We start from the raw sequence: 14,655 nt of genomic DNA on the forward strand, positions 1-14,655 counted from the left end.
CATGAGGAGATGAAAGCCTCCGATATCAACTGGAGGAGAATCGATGGGAGCTGGAGTTGAAGGAGACGGAGTTTGTATCTGGTAATTGTCCCACTCCCCAAGAAGTGATCTGCCGTCCAATTCTCCTTTCTATCATCGTCGAGGTGTGAGCATCATGGGAATGATGAGAAGTCACTGGAGAAGGTGGTCTGGGTGACCTCAATGCAGAAAAGGAAGCTTGAGGCACAGGTGTCGGTGGAATGGACTCAGCTGATTCAGATGGAGGAAAATTGCGATAATAATCGTCTAACATGTACTGCAGATTGTTTAGCAGAGCTAAAGGCATCTGTGCCGTAGGTATCGCATCTGGAGCGGGCGCTACAGTCTCTGGTGAAGAATTTGCATCCTGATCGTCATCATGATATTTAATTAACAATTCTGAAGGGCTCCTGGGAGTGCGAAATCGGTCATCCTCTTCGGACTCCTTATCATCCTCCCCATAATCCAGTATTTGCTCAGGTAACTCTAGAGGTACCTTAGAAGGTGAAATATGCAGTGGAGAGAGGGCCTCCAATGAAGAACCACGTCTGTGCAGCAAGGAAGATGCTGTTGTTAATGGTGGCAATTGCACAGGCGTGCAGAGGATGCCGTGGTCTGAGACGCTGATCAAACCTGCAAATCTGTGCAAGTTGATAATTGTAACGTAAACGAGGGGGCCGTTGACAGAGCAGTCGTCGATTGAGCTGATGTCAATGAAGGTAGTCGTCGGCGACGAGGAAGTGGTCAACGAAGAGGCGGCCGTCGACGAGGCAATTGCCGACGAGATCTTTCTAACCTTCGTCGTCGACGGTAGATATAATTTCCTTTGTCGACGAGATTGGCTTCACAGAGAGGGAAACCAGCGTCTACGGAGATGAAGCCGACGACATGATCATCTGTGGTATTGGCGACGAGGTGACAGTCGACGTCGAAGTAGCGTCGATGGTGATTTTCGGCGACGAAGTAGTCGTCGTCGACGACGGGACTTTTCTCTGAGGTAAATCCTTCTCAGCAAGTCGTTTTGAAGCCAGAGACTTCGCAGTTTTTCTCAGGGCGTAGTAGGCAGAGGCTTACTCTTAGAAGGTGGAGAAGCCTTTTTTGAGGTGGGATGCAATTCAGCACCTTTAGAGGGTGGCTGTTTTCTCGACACCTTAGCCCCAGGAGAAGACAGATCCTCCTCAGCAATCATCTTCCTAGGGGACATAGTTGATCCAGAGGAAACACTCCCCACATCAGATAAGGGGTTGTCTTGATCTTTAATTTTCTGTAGCCACAGAAGTAGACGCCCTTCTCTGTCTCAAAGAGTTTTCTGAAGGAAGGTCCTACATATTTTGCAGTCTCTCACCTGGTGATCAGGATAAAGGCAATAAATGCACTTCTTGTGGGGATCCTCGAAAACAGCCAGAGCTTCCTTAGAAGAAGACATCCTAAAATGAAGGAATTCCTGAATAATTAGAAGAGTACTGAGTAGAGCTCTGGGAGATTCCCTTCACACGACGTGTGTTATAAAATCTGAGAGCCTAAGCCTCTGAGGAGAACATTCTGGAGAGTGCTGTCGCCGGATTGGTTGCAGTTTGGACTGTATATAATGACTTGGACAAGTCATAAATGTGGAAGTTCTTTTCCTTGTAGTTCCTGGCTACTTCCTGGTTTTATGTTACCTATGTTATGGTTATTATGTGCATAATTATTGCTTTTTTATGTACCGTGGGACTCCCACTCGGACGACGGGGAATGATTTCAGGCATGTGAATCTATGAAAGATACCCCAATACTGGAGAACTGAAGCTTCTCATTTAAAGTTGTCCCCGATGATAGGGGAGCTAAAGATAGGCGCGCTGAACTTCTGGGTAGATCATTTTGCCACAAAACTGCAGGCCCTCAAAGGAAATTTCAGCAAAGGTGCCTTAGTGATACCTGTTGACTTTCGCCTCAGAATCCGGTGCCCCCACAAATAAGATAAAATCAGGCGTTGAATGGGTGGAAGAAGCCTGTTAGTTTAGCACCCCCGCTGTGGTCTTTGAGGCTGGATGTAGAACAAGAAGGTTCCAAAGGAACACTTTGGATGTAAAATCAAAACATTCAAAGTTGATACCAGTAATCTTGTGGTACATTTGAAGGCACTGAAAAGTGTCTAAATGTTTTGAAGTCTCAGAATGCACATTAATAGTTTGCAAAGCCTTAACACATATTTGCCAAATATGTTTTTGCACTCAAAGGGCATACACATAATGTTAACCTACACCTCAACGTTAAAAAAAAATGCTCATAAACCATTCCTAACTATGAAGAATAGCAGCACTTCTCAGCTGGCTGAAGGTGGAAGAAGCTGTGTCCATGAAGGCAAGGATTAAAGCAAACAAAGCATGCTCTGCTTCTCTGAAAATTCTTTGCATAAATCCAGTCCTCCTCAGTTAATTTATGCAAAAAAGGACTACTATCATGCCATATTTGCCTGTGATATTGGAAGAAAATAGTAGAAATGTGTGAAAACTTCACTTATGTGGTATCTTGGGCATTCACTCTTTCCCCATTAGTAAGCCCTTTTCAGGATTCCCATGAAGGAGGTGTAGTGCAAGACGAGGACATGTTCCTGATACATTGTTTGGCCTCAGATAAAATTATGGATTTTGCCTTGACCTAGTTGAAGATGCGAAGAAGAATCAGTAGCCTTAAACTTTGTCCCAAATTTGTCCATATTTACAAATGCTGAAGCCAGAATTTTTATTTGAGAAAGATATTCCTTCAAAAAATATCTAATATAGGAGTGAGCTGTAACACCCTTACTCATTTAAAGAGAATTTCTGTGGAAATGATGGAAAGACAAACATTTTGGAAGTCCTCTCAAGAAATTCCCAAAAACATTTTTAGGTGAGTTCTTAGGAATTGGTTATGGAATGGCATCATCACAGAAACTAATAAGCACATAATTCACTTTCTTTGGTGGTGGATTACTTAACCTGGTTGAGCCTGAGCACTGTCATCCTTGTATTTTGTTATCCTCATCACTACCACCTTGAACCTTCTCCTACTTCCAAGTAGGTTGTAGTAGTGGAGATGGTGGAGGCTGTGGAGCAAAAGTTGCTCATTGCTGGATTCATCGCTGTGAAAACGTAGGAGGGCTGGATAGCTGTAACATAGGTGGCTGAGGTGGAAGTGGTGCAGAGGTTGGCAACTGCACAGACGTGGGAACCTAAAGCAGCAGTTGATAGAAATCCTGCATCATATTTAGTAAAGGTCTAATGGTCCTTCAACCAGAAGGATCTCAATGTCCGCTGTCCCTATCAAGAGGTAGAAGGGGCAAGCTTGTTGGAGAAATGCAGAGTACAGAATTAATGATGGGAGAACAGACATTTAAAACCCAGCATGGGTAGTTTCTGTGCCTGTGAAAGCAAGAATTTAATTCACGAAGTGAATATCCAGTTCATGTGAACCTAATACATATTGATATTCCTAGTCATACTTCTCGATGAAGTAGGCTTCCAACTCTCTTTTGTCTAGTCTTAAACAGTCTCCATCCCTTCCAGGCTAGAACAGGGTTTCTTTAGAATTTGACCCACTGGTTGTAGAGATTCATTTAAGGGGCACCTCAAGTGTTTGAGGTGGAACTGTAGCCGCAGTAAAAGTGGCTTTAATGGCTGACAGTACCAAAGTTAGTGGAAAAGCAGAGTTTAAACAGCGTATAGGCGGAAAAGCGGGGTAAAGAAGTCATCGTCCGGAGAACTGACGAGGCAGCTTAGTTCAACCCTGATGTCACAGAAATAGTGTAGACCATGAAGCAGTTGGCGGAAGTGATTGTGATTAGGTGGCAGTTAACAGTGAAATTGTTAACTTAGAAGCAGATTTACAGGAGGATTTCACTCAGCATATGAAAAGGAAACAGTTGATATCTTTGATAGAAAAGATTTTCAATCCACTTGTCAGCAAACGATGAAGCAACAGAACAATTTTGTAATTTTGATAGATGGGAGAGGACTGAAGAACCTGGAGACTCTGCTCACCAGGAAAACATCTTGTGAGTGTTTTCCAGCAGGCTCAACGTATAAATGTACCAAGTGGAGGACAAGAAGTCTACATTTCAGTGACAGGATTAGGAAAGCCACCTAGTCACCCTTGATTAAGCCTCAGAGGAAGATCTCTTAGGTGCTGGCAAAGTCCAGTTCACGTAGGATTCCAAGTCCTGTTCAGACTCTACTTCTAGTTCTAGGTGTTTAATGATTTAGCCACAAAGTGTGGCAAATGTCATTATTCGTAGAACTGTAATCTAGGTGGAGCCCATTAACACAATAAAATGCAGATAATGAAAAAAATATCTTTCTTTCGATAAAAATGCAGACTCTGAAATGGATTTTTTTCAGGAATCCAGTCAGACATCAGCAGGGAGATATTCCTGGGTTTAAAATAAAAAGGGAAAAAAGGGTGGTTGCACCTTCCTTCTCTCCAAAGTAGAGGTTGACAATCCTCCCAGGAAGAATACAGGCTGAAAAATGCTTCAAAGATTCTGAAAGCAAGGTCCAAAGGATTCTCACTTTGCATGCAACAGAAGTTCTGCCCTGTGGAGCTTCTAAAGTGAGTTCAGCTATTTGGCTCTTCGTTGGTCAGGGAATTGGTCACAATGACTGTTAACATGGATTTTGAGCCTTGTGACAGTGAACAATTAAAGAATGTGTCTATAAATGATCCACTGCAGGAGAAGATTTTTTTCATAGATCCTTTAAAGGAACCCAAAGGAGGCAGATGTATGCCAATAGACGCAAGGTTCATATTTGCACATGCTTACTGTAACAAAGTACAAAAAACTCTTATGATTGGAATAAATGACAAACACTGTTAATTCAAGATCCTGCCGCTCACTCTACCAGACAACTTTCTACAAATGTTAGGTTGTCAGTCAGTCTTTCCTCAGAACTGGAATCTTCTCTTACAGATATCTACGCAATTGGCTGTTGATAACCTGCTCTTACAGGAAAAAGCTGCATAATTTTCTTGATACAGTAAATCCTAAACCTAAGTATCACCTTAATCTAATCAATAGCTTCTCCAGTGCACATAGTTCAAAATCTGTAGCACTAATATTCATGAACAGAAGACAGCTTGTGGGTCGAACAATGTCGTTAGTGTAGACTCATCATGTGATTGCAGTCAGTCAATGCAACACCTGGAATTTACATTGCAACACGAGACACTGACACAGCATATAATACAATTTACAAAAGCACTATGAAATTAGGTACTAACCTGTCACTTCAGTTCTCCAACATTGAAATCTTTTATATAGTAGCATGCTTGAATCATTCTCCGTCGTCAAGTTACCAGGGATTCACAGCATGGCAACAGGGAATGATTTAGGCATGTGAATATATGAAAGATAAAATGTTGGTGAAGTGCAAACTACAGAATTAATGACATAAGAACACACATTTAGAACCCAATATTTTTGAATCCCACACAAGGCAAGGCCTAGAAGATATAAAGGCAAGCAGTACTAACCTTAAATGAATACTCTAGTTTGACAAGGAAAGGGAAGTTGACAGCTTGCAGGATCCGTTTCTCATTCAGAGTGTGCTCTATCTGCTTCAATTTCACAACCTGAGAAATTGATGAAGAATTGATTTGTTAGGATTGGGAGAGCACACTGCAGACATTTGCAAAGCATGATGCCAGTGTGTTACGGACATTCTGAATAAAACTAGCCATAAAGATATGGACAGTAATGTAACCATGTTCGAAAGTATACATTTCAAAAGATGCCAAGTGATGAGATCCCCTAACCACCCAAAGATAACAATGAGGGTCAAGGGAACATTTTCTATAACAACTCTTTATGGGGTGTGGAGAATAGTTTAACAATTCAGGAATTAAACGTCAAACTACATGATGTTGACCTGCATTCTAAGGCTGCATTCTAAGACTGCTCAAGAAACCCAAGGCGGACCCAAGAGACCTCAAGAGCTTCCGGCCCATCTCCCTGCTCCCGTTCCCGGCGAAGGCCATCGAGAAGATAGTCAACAAACCCACTACCTCGAGGAAAACAACATCCTGGACCCATCCTAGTCCGGGTTCCACAGAAACCACAGCACCTAAACTGCCCTCATCGCCGCCTCAGATGACATCAGAGCCATGCTGGACAACGGAGAAACCGCGTCCATCAGCCTCCTGGACCTCTAAGCTGCCTTCGATACAGTCTGCCACCACACACTATGCACACGCCTCCACGAAGCAGGGATCCGTGACAAGGCCCTGGAATGGACAACCTCCTTCCTCTCAGGCAGAACCCAGAGTGTCCGCCTCCCGCCATTCCGATCCCAAGCCTCCGGGATCAACTGCGGCGTACCCCAAGGATCATCCCTCAGCCCACCCTCTTCGCCGTCTACATCACACCGCTCACCAACGTCGTCCCATCCCACGACCCCAACATCATCTCCTAAGCCGACGACGCCCAGCTCATCTCTCCCTCAACAAGGACCCCTCCACCGCCAGAACCAACCTCCACAAAAGAATGAAAGACATTACTTAATGGATGAAGAACAGCCGACTGAAACTGAACTCAGATAAGACAGAAGTCCTCATCCTCGGCTCCACTCCCTCCGCCTGGGACGACTCCTAGTGGCCGACCACACTAGGAACTGCACCAACACCCACCGACCACGCACGTAACCTGGGGTTCATCCTCGACGCTTCGCTCTCCTTGACCAAGGAAGTCAACGCCGTCTCATCCTCCTGATTCAACACCCTCCGTATGCTCCGCAAGATCTACAGACGGATGCCCACTGAAACCAGAAGGACGGTCACCCAGGCCCTCGTCAGCAGCAGATTGTACTACGGCAATGCCCTCTACGCAGGAGCATCGACCAAACTCCAGAAACGACTACAACGAATACAGAACGCCTCTGCACGCCTCATCCTCGACATCCCCTGCCACAGCCACATCACACCCCACCTTAGAGACCTGTACTGGCTCCCCGTCAACAAGAGAATCACCTTCAAGCTCCTCACCCATGCTCACAAGGCACTCCAAAACACCGGACAAACGTACCTCAACAGACACCTCACCTTCTACACCCGAACCGCCAGCTCCGCTCTGCCATCCTCACATTCGCCACCAACCCCGAATCCCAATAACAACCATCGGCGGCAGATCATTCTCCCACCTCGCCGCCAAGACCTGGAACACCCTCCTCATCCACCTGCGACAGACTCAGGATCTACTGGACTTCAGGACACTTCTCAAGACCTGGCTATTCGAACAGTAGCAGCACCTACCACCCCCCCCCACCCCCTCTCCCCCCTCACCCCGCCAGCGCCTTAAGACCCTTGCGGGTATGTAGTGTGCTTTGTAAAGATGGGAGTGGGCGGTGGAAAGTGTGGGAGGCAACTGTATTGTAATAAGAAAGCAAGAGACAGATGTACGACTGATTTTTGCGGTCGCAAATGGGAAATCAGCCCATTTGCGACCGCAAAAAGGGCCTAGGCATGTACAAACGCTATTTTGCGATTCACTGAGTCGCAAAACAGCGTTTGCGACTCTCGCTATTAGGAAGGGGCGTCCCTTCCTAATAGCGAGTCTAAATGCAATGTCCTATTGTTTTACGACTGCAAACACTTCCAGTTTACCACCTACTTCAAGTAGGTGGTAACCCACTCGCAAACACGAAGGGGTCCCTAGGGGACCCTTCCCGTTTGTGGGTGTTTGCGAAAATATTTTGTAAGAGCAGGCAGTAGTCCCAATAAATAAATAAATAAATAGCTTTATTTAAAAAGCAGTCACAGACATGGTGGTCTGATGACCCAAGCAGGCCCCCCTCCCCGGGAGTGCTAGCCATTCCCAATGGGGTCGCAAATTGCGCTTGCCTCATGAATATTAATGAGGCATGCAATTTGCGATGCCATTGGGAATTGCAAACAGTGTCTGAAACACAAGAGAAAACAGATCCTGTGCACACGCTTACGAAGTAATCGGTCCTGAAGTCAGGACTCAACAATTAGAAACAAAGTTCATGAGGATGAAATGAAGGTCAAACACCGGGATTTCGTATGTGAAGAAGATTTATGAGTCAATCTGGATCAGTACATGTGATAGTAGCCAGCCGACACGTGTTTCGTCACACCGTGAAGGAGATGTGACTCATCAAGGCTAAGAAGGACATGAGGGAAAACAGGATTAAAATAAAAAGGGGGCAAATTAAACTTTCATCAAGAAAGGTGAGGTGACTCTGTGAGAAATGGGAGATTATCTAAGTGGATGTGGAGACCCTATGGTGCATAAAGACATATAGTGTAAGGCAGACTAACCATAGAAACCCAAACATTTTGTAAGGTGCAAACGGTTGTGTATTAAAAACACGAGCTTCATCATTTGTCTAAATGTTATGACATTTAGTGTGAGAAGGATAGAAATAACGACGAGGTGTCATGGTCCATCCTAAGAGAAGACAAAAATTTGCAGTGAAAACACTGAATTCAACGACTGCTTAACAGACATGAAAAAAAGATTCACCAAACGAGGCTACAAGCATGCCACTATAGAAAAAGCAGCAGCAAGAACTGGAACCATCAAAAGAGATAATACACTCATCGCCAACACCAGGACGCCACCAACCAAACAACCATTGAGGGTGATCACGGACTACAATGACGTTAGTGTGGTTATGAGACAAAGCTGCAATAAACACTAGAAAACATTACTAAATGATAACGCACTCAAGGATCATATCCCAAGTAGACCTCAATTCACATTCAGAAGAGGTAGAACTTTGAAGAACAGACTCAGTCCAACAGTTCCACCTGTCACCATCACTCCATCCTGGCTCAACACTTACTCCATTGGTTTCCACAAGTGTGGCTGATGTGGAGCATGCAAATGGCCACGCAATGGAACCAAAGAATTCACAGATTGGATGAACCGCAGGTTTCAAATCACTAGAAACATCAATTGTAACACCCATTATGTTGTCTACATAATTGAATGCGCCTGTAAGAAATATTACATGGGCCCCACAATCAGAGCTTTGAAAGAACGCATCATGGAACATGTGAGGGCGATGCATAATTAGGATGCCAGATACCCCATGTCCTCGCACATCAACAACTGTACCAGACAAGGACCGAACAAGAGTCTCAGTTACTATGGTATAGATGTCATGGAACCAGATGCCAGAGGTGGCAACCGTGAACTAAAGCTGAGAAGACTTGAAGCTACCTGGAATATGCACCTCCAAGCAGTCAAGCACGGGCTCAACATGGATCATGAGCTACAATACTTTCTTGGTTCTTGATTGTTATCGCATTATCCAATTTATATTCTCTGCAATTCTTGAGTGATTATTTGTTCGCATAGGATATATTTATGATGTTAGTATTTACATTCACAATTATGTCCACTTGTAATGACCACACACACTGCTCTTTAAAATGTCAATTTCACCTTTGACTGTATTATTGTTCACTCTTTACTTTGAGATCAGTCAACAATATTCTTTCACATTTCTGTTCTCTTATAGTGTTTCCACACCTTGTCCTATCACACTGTCATTGTTATCCTTCTCACCTTATTATTGTCCTTTACTGTCTAAAAAGAAACCGACTGTAAACAGATCAAATGACTTTCCTTGTGCCTTCCTGAGATACATTGGCACAGCCGTTTTCTCTTTTATGTACTCTTTTTTGAAGTCATTCTGTGCTTTTCCCATATATACCTCACTTGCACCATTCTCTCTCTCTTTCCTTCGACCCTGTTTCTTTACCCTTCTTTTCATACCCAGAATTATTCTCTCTCTTTTTGCGCCCTTGCGCTATTCACCAGACTCCCTTCTATTACCAATCATTACCTGCACTTTTAAAACTGTCCGCATTATGGACATTTTCTGAGCATTGGTGCCCATTTTGCTCTGTGCTTGGTCATCAACATGACTACACAGGGCATTCTGCAGTTCTGCATTTTATCCTTTAATTGTACATTTTTCCTTTTGTTTGGGCTACATTGCCCTATGCATTTTCTTGCAATCTCCACATCCCAACATTTGTATATTATGAAACCCCACTTATGGTGGTTTCAATTACTAACCCAATTAGGTTAGTGCTTTATGCTTTTGCCTGAAGCCTCCTCGTCCTTCCTTTACATCCCTGCATTTACACACCAAGAAACCCCATATCTGGTGGCTTTTAATACTAACCCAACAGGGTCAGCGCTCTGGTGCCGTTTTCGTTCTTAGGATATGGCCCCGCCCACAACGTCACGAATCGCTCTGACATGAGTATATCAGTCACTGCACGAGTAAAGCCAGTGTTCCACTACCTGGAGTCAGAACGCTGCACGCCCGCACTGACTAGTGCGCTTTTTCCTCGTTTCAGGTAAGCCTGGCTCTGTCCCCTTGCACCAGGGTACCACCTGTGAGACAAAGAGCATACCTTCATGCTGCTCTTCGTTTTTCATTTACAGGTCCCTGCACTGAATCTGGGATGCACCCGTCCGGATTCTACGTTATCGTTACTTTGAACAGGGCAGATTTTTGATTTATCTCCATTGATGTTCACACGCGGCCGACGGTGATGACTGAACCGCCACCGCGGTAAGCCCTACGCTCTATTTCGTCCCAAGACCGCCTTATTTCCTCTATCTTTCGACATCCCACACTGAAACCGTTCCCTTTTTAAGTCTCGCCTTTCCCATTCCGAATGGCGAGAATTCAAGTGCTCGAAATTCTCGTGAAACCACCGCTTTTTTCGTGCGGTTTTCATCGAGTTCACGTGGCCACAGGCACGCGCTTTTGGGCCATAAACTTTCCCCCTCCCCAGCCAGGTTTGCCAGCAGCATTTGCCTCATCAAAGGCTTCCGCTGCCCCGCCCCCGGCCCTCACTTATTCACGGCTGCAGGCCGTGACTTCAAAGGGTGCATCTTGCTTAACAGGCCGGGCTGCACGCATGTCTCGCGCTTTAGAGGACCAACAATATAAAACCGAGCAGTGCACACCAACGTAAAAAGTAAAACAGTGGCTTTATCTGAAGAATTTAGAGTCACTGATAAGTATTAAACACTCATGTACACAAAATAGATGAATAATCAATTGCCTACTATAGACAAACATCGCAGGAAAAAAAACTCGCTACTGACACGGAGCCGAGGAGTCCTATTTAGAGAGCTGCCTCCTGAAACAAGTAACATCGCAGGAAAAACAAGCACTGGCGTTGCCAATAGGTCTTGCATTAGGAAAGTTTATGTCATTTACAATACCAATAGGTTAAACTTTCCTAATGCGAGACCTATTGGCAACGCCAGTGCTTGTTTATTTTAATTTCAGCTACTGATTACCCTTTCAAGTAACAACAGGTACTTAAGCGACCCGACCACGCCCTTTATTGGGTCTGTTTTTTCATAGTTTTCTTCTAATTCTTATGTCCCTCGCCTTTCCTCAGGCACCTTTTACTGTCTTCCCTTTTTGTGTGCCTTTTCCGGCTTCATTTCAAATGTTTAGATCGTAAGTTTGTCACACGCAATTCTTTTGCAAAGTTCGAAGTTGACTGTTTTAACACATTTCGAGCTTCATGACCTGTAGAAGTATCAATGGAGGCATCACATATCTGCATTAGGAAAGCCTGAGCGGCATGGAAAGAGTGCTCCCTCCCTCTACCACAGCTCACTTCACCGTTTACAGGCACTCCTTGAGAAGGAGAAACAAGGATAGTCTGGACATGGAAAAAAAAAAGGACCACCACATGAACGTCAATGTCCATAACATCAAGGGAAGCCACCATTGCCATGTGCTCTCCTTGGGAGGCTGGTTCATCCTTGAAGGTAGCAAGTCTATAGTAAAGACTGCAATTCAATCTAAACTACATTCAGCATCAAGGGATGCTACATCAAGCAGGCCCTTCCACATTTTTGTGGAATGAATCATCAAAAACAAGAAAAGGAGAGCACCAAAAACACCAGAAATAGACTATTCAACCTTAATGACATAAGTTAGTATTAGACACATCAATAGCTATGTTCATGATTGCAGTTGAAGCTTTGGCAACTTTGAAAATGTCTGTTTTGCCCCAGTCCTGATGACGTCCAAGACACGGGCTGAAACGCATTGACTCCACCAATTGAGACACCCCATACAATTTGAAATTTTGTTGAAAGAAATTAGTATATATATTGATATATCCCTAGCTCAATTTCATTCTATCTCCCTCCCTGAGGCCCTGAAGGAAATACAAAAATGCAAATCAGGGGCCCCTGATGACCCCTGCCCGCCTAAGTTCTGGAAAATGATGTCGGACGCAATTGTATTACCTCTCCTACATATATGGAATACGTCCGTTGAAACAGGCACGTTTCCTGATTGTTGGAAACATGCCACACTTCTCCCTCTGAAAAAGAAGCCCAGCGGTGCTCCCGATGACCTAAGTAATCTCCGTCCAATCTCCCTTCTAGCAGCCCCAGGTAAAATGCTGGAAAAGCTGATACAACGACAACTGAACAGCTTTATCGAGGAAAAAGGGATTTTACATGAAACACAGTCAGGTTTCAGGTCCGGCTACAGCACCGAGACCGCCCTTATCGAGGTAGCTGAGTCGATTAGGTGGTCCTTAGATTCAGGAGCATCAGCTATGCTGGTGCTCCTGGATCTATCAGCCGCATTTGATACGGTGGATCATGATAGATTACTGCTACGGTTGAAGGACATAGGTCTGGAAGATAGGGCACTGAGCTGGCTCCGATCCTATCTTACAGATCGTTCCCAGACAGTGGCATTGGGCACCTTTTCTTCTAAACCTAAACGCCTTTGGTGTGGCGTCCCTCAAGGGTCGGCACTCAGCCCTCTACTTTTTAATGTTTATTTAGCCCCACTTTTTACCCTGATTGCCAAATGGGGGGTTAAGGCGATTTCGTATGCAGATGATACGCAATTAGTTTTCCCCTATTTGGATGCGTCGGAGGCAGCTTTTAGTCAAATGAGGGGCTGCCTTCGAGATGTGGCTAGCTGGATGAATGCAAACAAATTAAAATTGAATGCTAGCAAAACGGAGGTAATATTCTTTGGTAAAAACACACATCCCCTTCGGACCTGTGGTGGCCTCCTGAAATGGGTCCACCACCATCCCCCGGAACCAATGCGAAGAATTTGGGAGTAAGATGGGACGAGAATCTTTCTTTTTCCTCTCACATACAGCAAGTCACTACTGGCTGTCTGCACAAACTCAGAAACCTCCGCAAGTTCCTTTCTTTTCTACCAGAAGAGTGTCGCAAAATGGTAGTCCATGCGACAGTTACATCCAGATTGGACTACGCGAACGGCCTCTATCTCGACCTGCCTAAATATCTAGTGCAACGCCTGCAGACCGTGCAGAATGCGGCTGCGAGACTGATAAAGCACATTCCTCTCAGACAGCGCGTCTCTCCGCATCTGCGCAAACTGCACTGGCTCCCAGTGACAAGTAGAATAAAATTCAAAGTTCTTACCCTGGCGTTTAGAGCACTAAGAGGGACCTGCCCTAATTACTTAAAACTCAGACTCCCCCGCTACCATCAGGAGAGGCACTTACGATCTAACTCCTTGCTTAACCACTTGGATGCTAATGACAAGGGTAACTCGTCATGTATAATGGGGATAATGAAATCTTAGCATCCAAGTGGCGTCCCACGAGCTAGAAAAGGCAGACTTGGGGGAAGGTCTTTTTCTGTCGGCACGGCGAAACTTTGGAACGCCTTGCCTTCTGCTATTCAATCTGTTATTCACAAAGCCAATAGCTTACACTTTCCTAATGCGAGTCCTATTGGCTATGGCAATGCTTATTGGTAGCAAGCAAGGACAGTGCTGTTGTGGTGCTGAGTGATGATGTGGTGGTGTCCCCGAGTGATGTGGTGGTGTCCCCGAGTGATGTGGTGGTGTCCCCGAGTGATGTGGTGGTGTCCCAGAGTGATGTGGTGGTGTCCCCGAGTGATGTGGTGGTGTCCCCGAGTGATGTGGTGGTGTCCCCGAGTGATGTGGTGGTGTTCCCGAGTGATGTGGTGGTGCCCCTGAGTGGTGTCCCCGAGTGATGTGGTAGTGTCCCCGAGTGATGTGGCGGTGTCCCCGAGTGATGTGGCGGTGTCCCCGAGTGATGTGGTGGTGTCCCCGAGGGATGTGGTGCTGTCCCAAAATGATGTGGTGGTGTCCCCGAGAGATGTGGTGGTGTCCCCGAGTGCTGTGGTGGTGTCCCCGAGTGCTGTGGTGGTGTCCCCGAGTGCTGTGGTGGTGTCCCCGAGTGCTGTGGTGGTGCCCCCGAGTGATGTGGTGGTGCCCCCGAGTGATGTGGTGGTGCCCCCGAGTGATGTGGTGGTGCCCCCGAGTGATGTGGTGGTGCCCCCGAGTGATGTGGTGGTGCCCCTGAGTGATGTGGTGGTTTCCCCGAGTGATGTGGTGGTGTCCCCGAGTGATGTGGTGGTGTTCCCGAGTGATGTGGTGGTGCCCCTGAGTGGTGTCCCCGAGTGATGAGGTGGTGTCCCGGAGTGATGAGGTGGTGTCCCTGAGTGATGAGGTGGTGTCCCTGAGTGATGAGGTGGTGTCCCTGAGTGATGAGGTGGTGTCCCTGAGTGATGAGGTGGTGTCCCTGAGTGATGAGGTGGTGTCCCTGAGTGATGAGGTGGTGTCCCTGAGTGATGTGGTGGAG

General features: G+C 45.7%; 1 protein-coding gene across 5 annotated transcripts in view; it reads right to left on the reverse strand.

Annotated features, from left to right (window-relative positions):
* PRKACA (protein kinase cAMP-activated catalytic subunit alpha) overlaps nucleotides 1-14,655 on the reverse strand; it is a 777,054-nt gene that overhangs the window by 233,055 nt on the left and 529,344 nt on the right. For all 5 annotated transcript variants that reach the window (XM_078681383.1, XM_078681393.1, XM_078681402.1 and 2 more), the window contains one exon: nucleotides 5,509-5,607. In XM_078681383.1, the coding sequence (XP_078537509.1) occupies nucleotides 5,509-5,607 (99 nt within the window). The remainder of the gene's footprint in view (nucleotides 1-5,508; nucleotides 5,608-14,655) is intronic.

Source organism: Lissotriton helveticus, chromosome 1_1, assembly GCF_964261635.1.
Source record: "Lissotriton helveticus chromosome 1_1, aLisHel1.1, whole genome shotgun sequence".
In the NCBI taxonomy this organism is placed as follows: domain Eukaryota; kingdom Metazoa; phylum Chordata; class Amphibia; order Caudata; family Salamandridae; genus Lissotriton; species Lissotriton helveticus.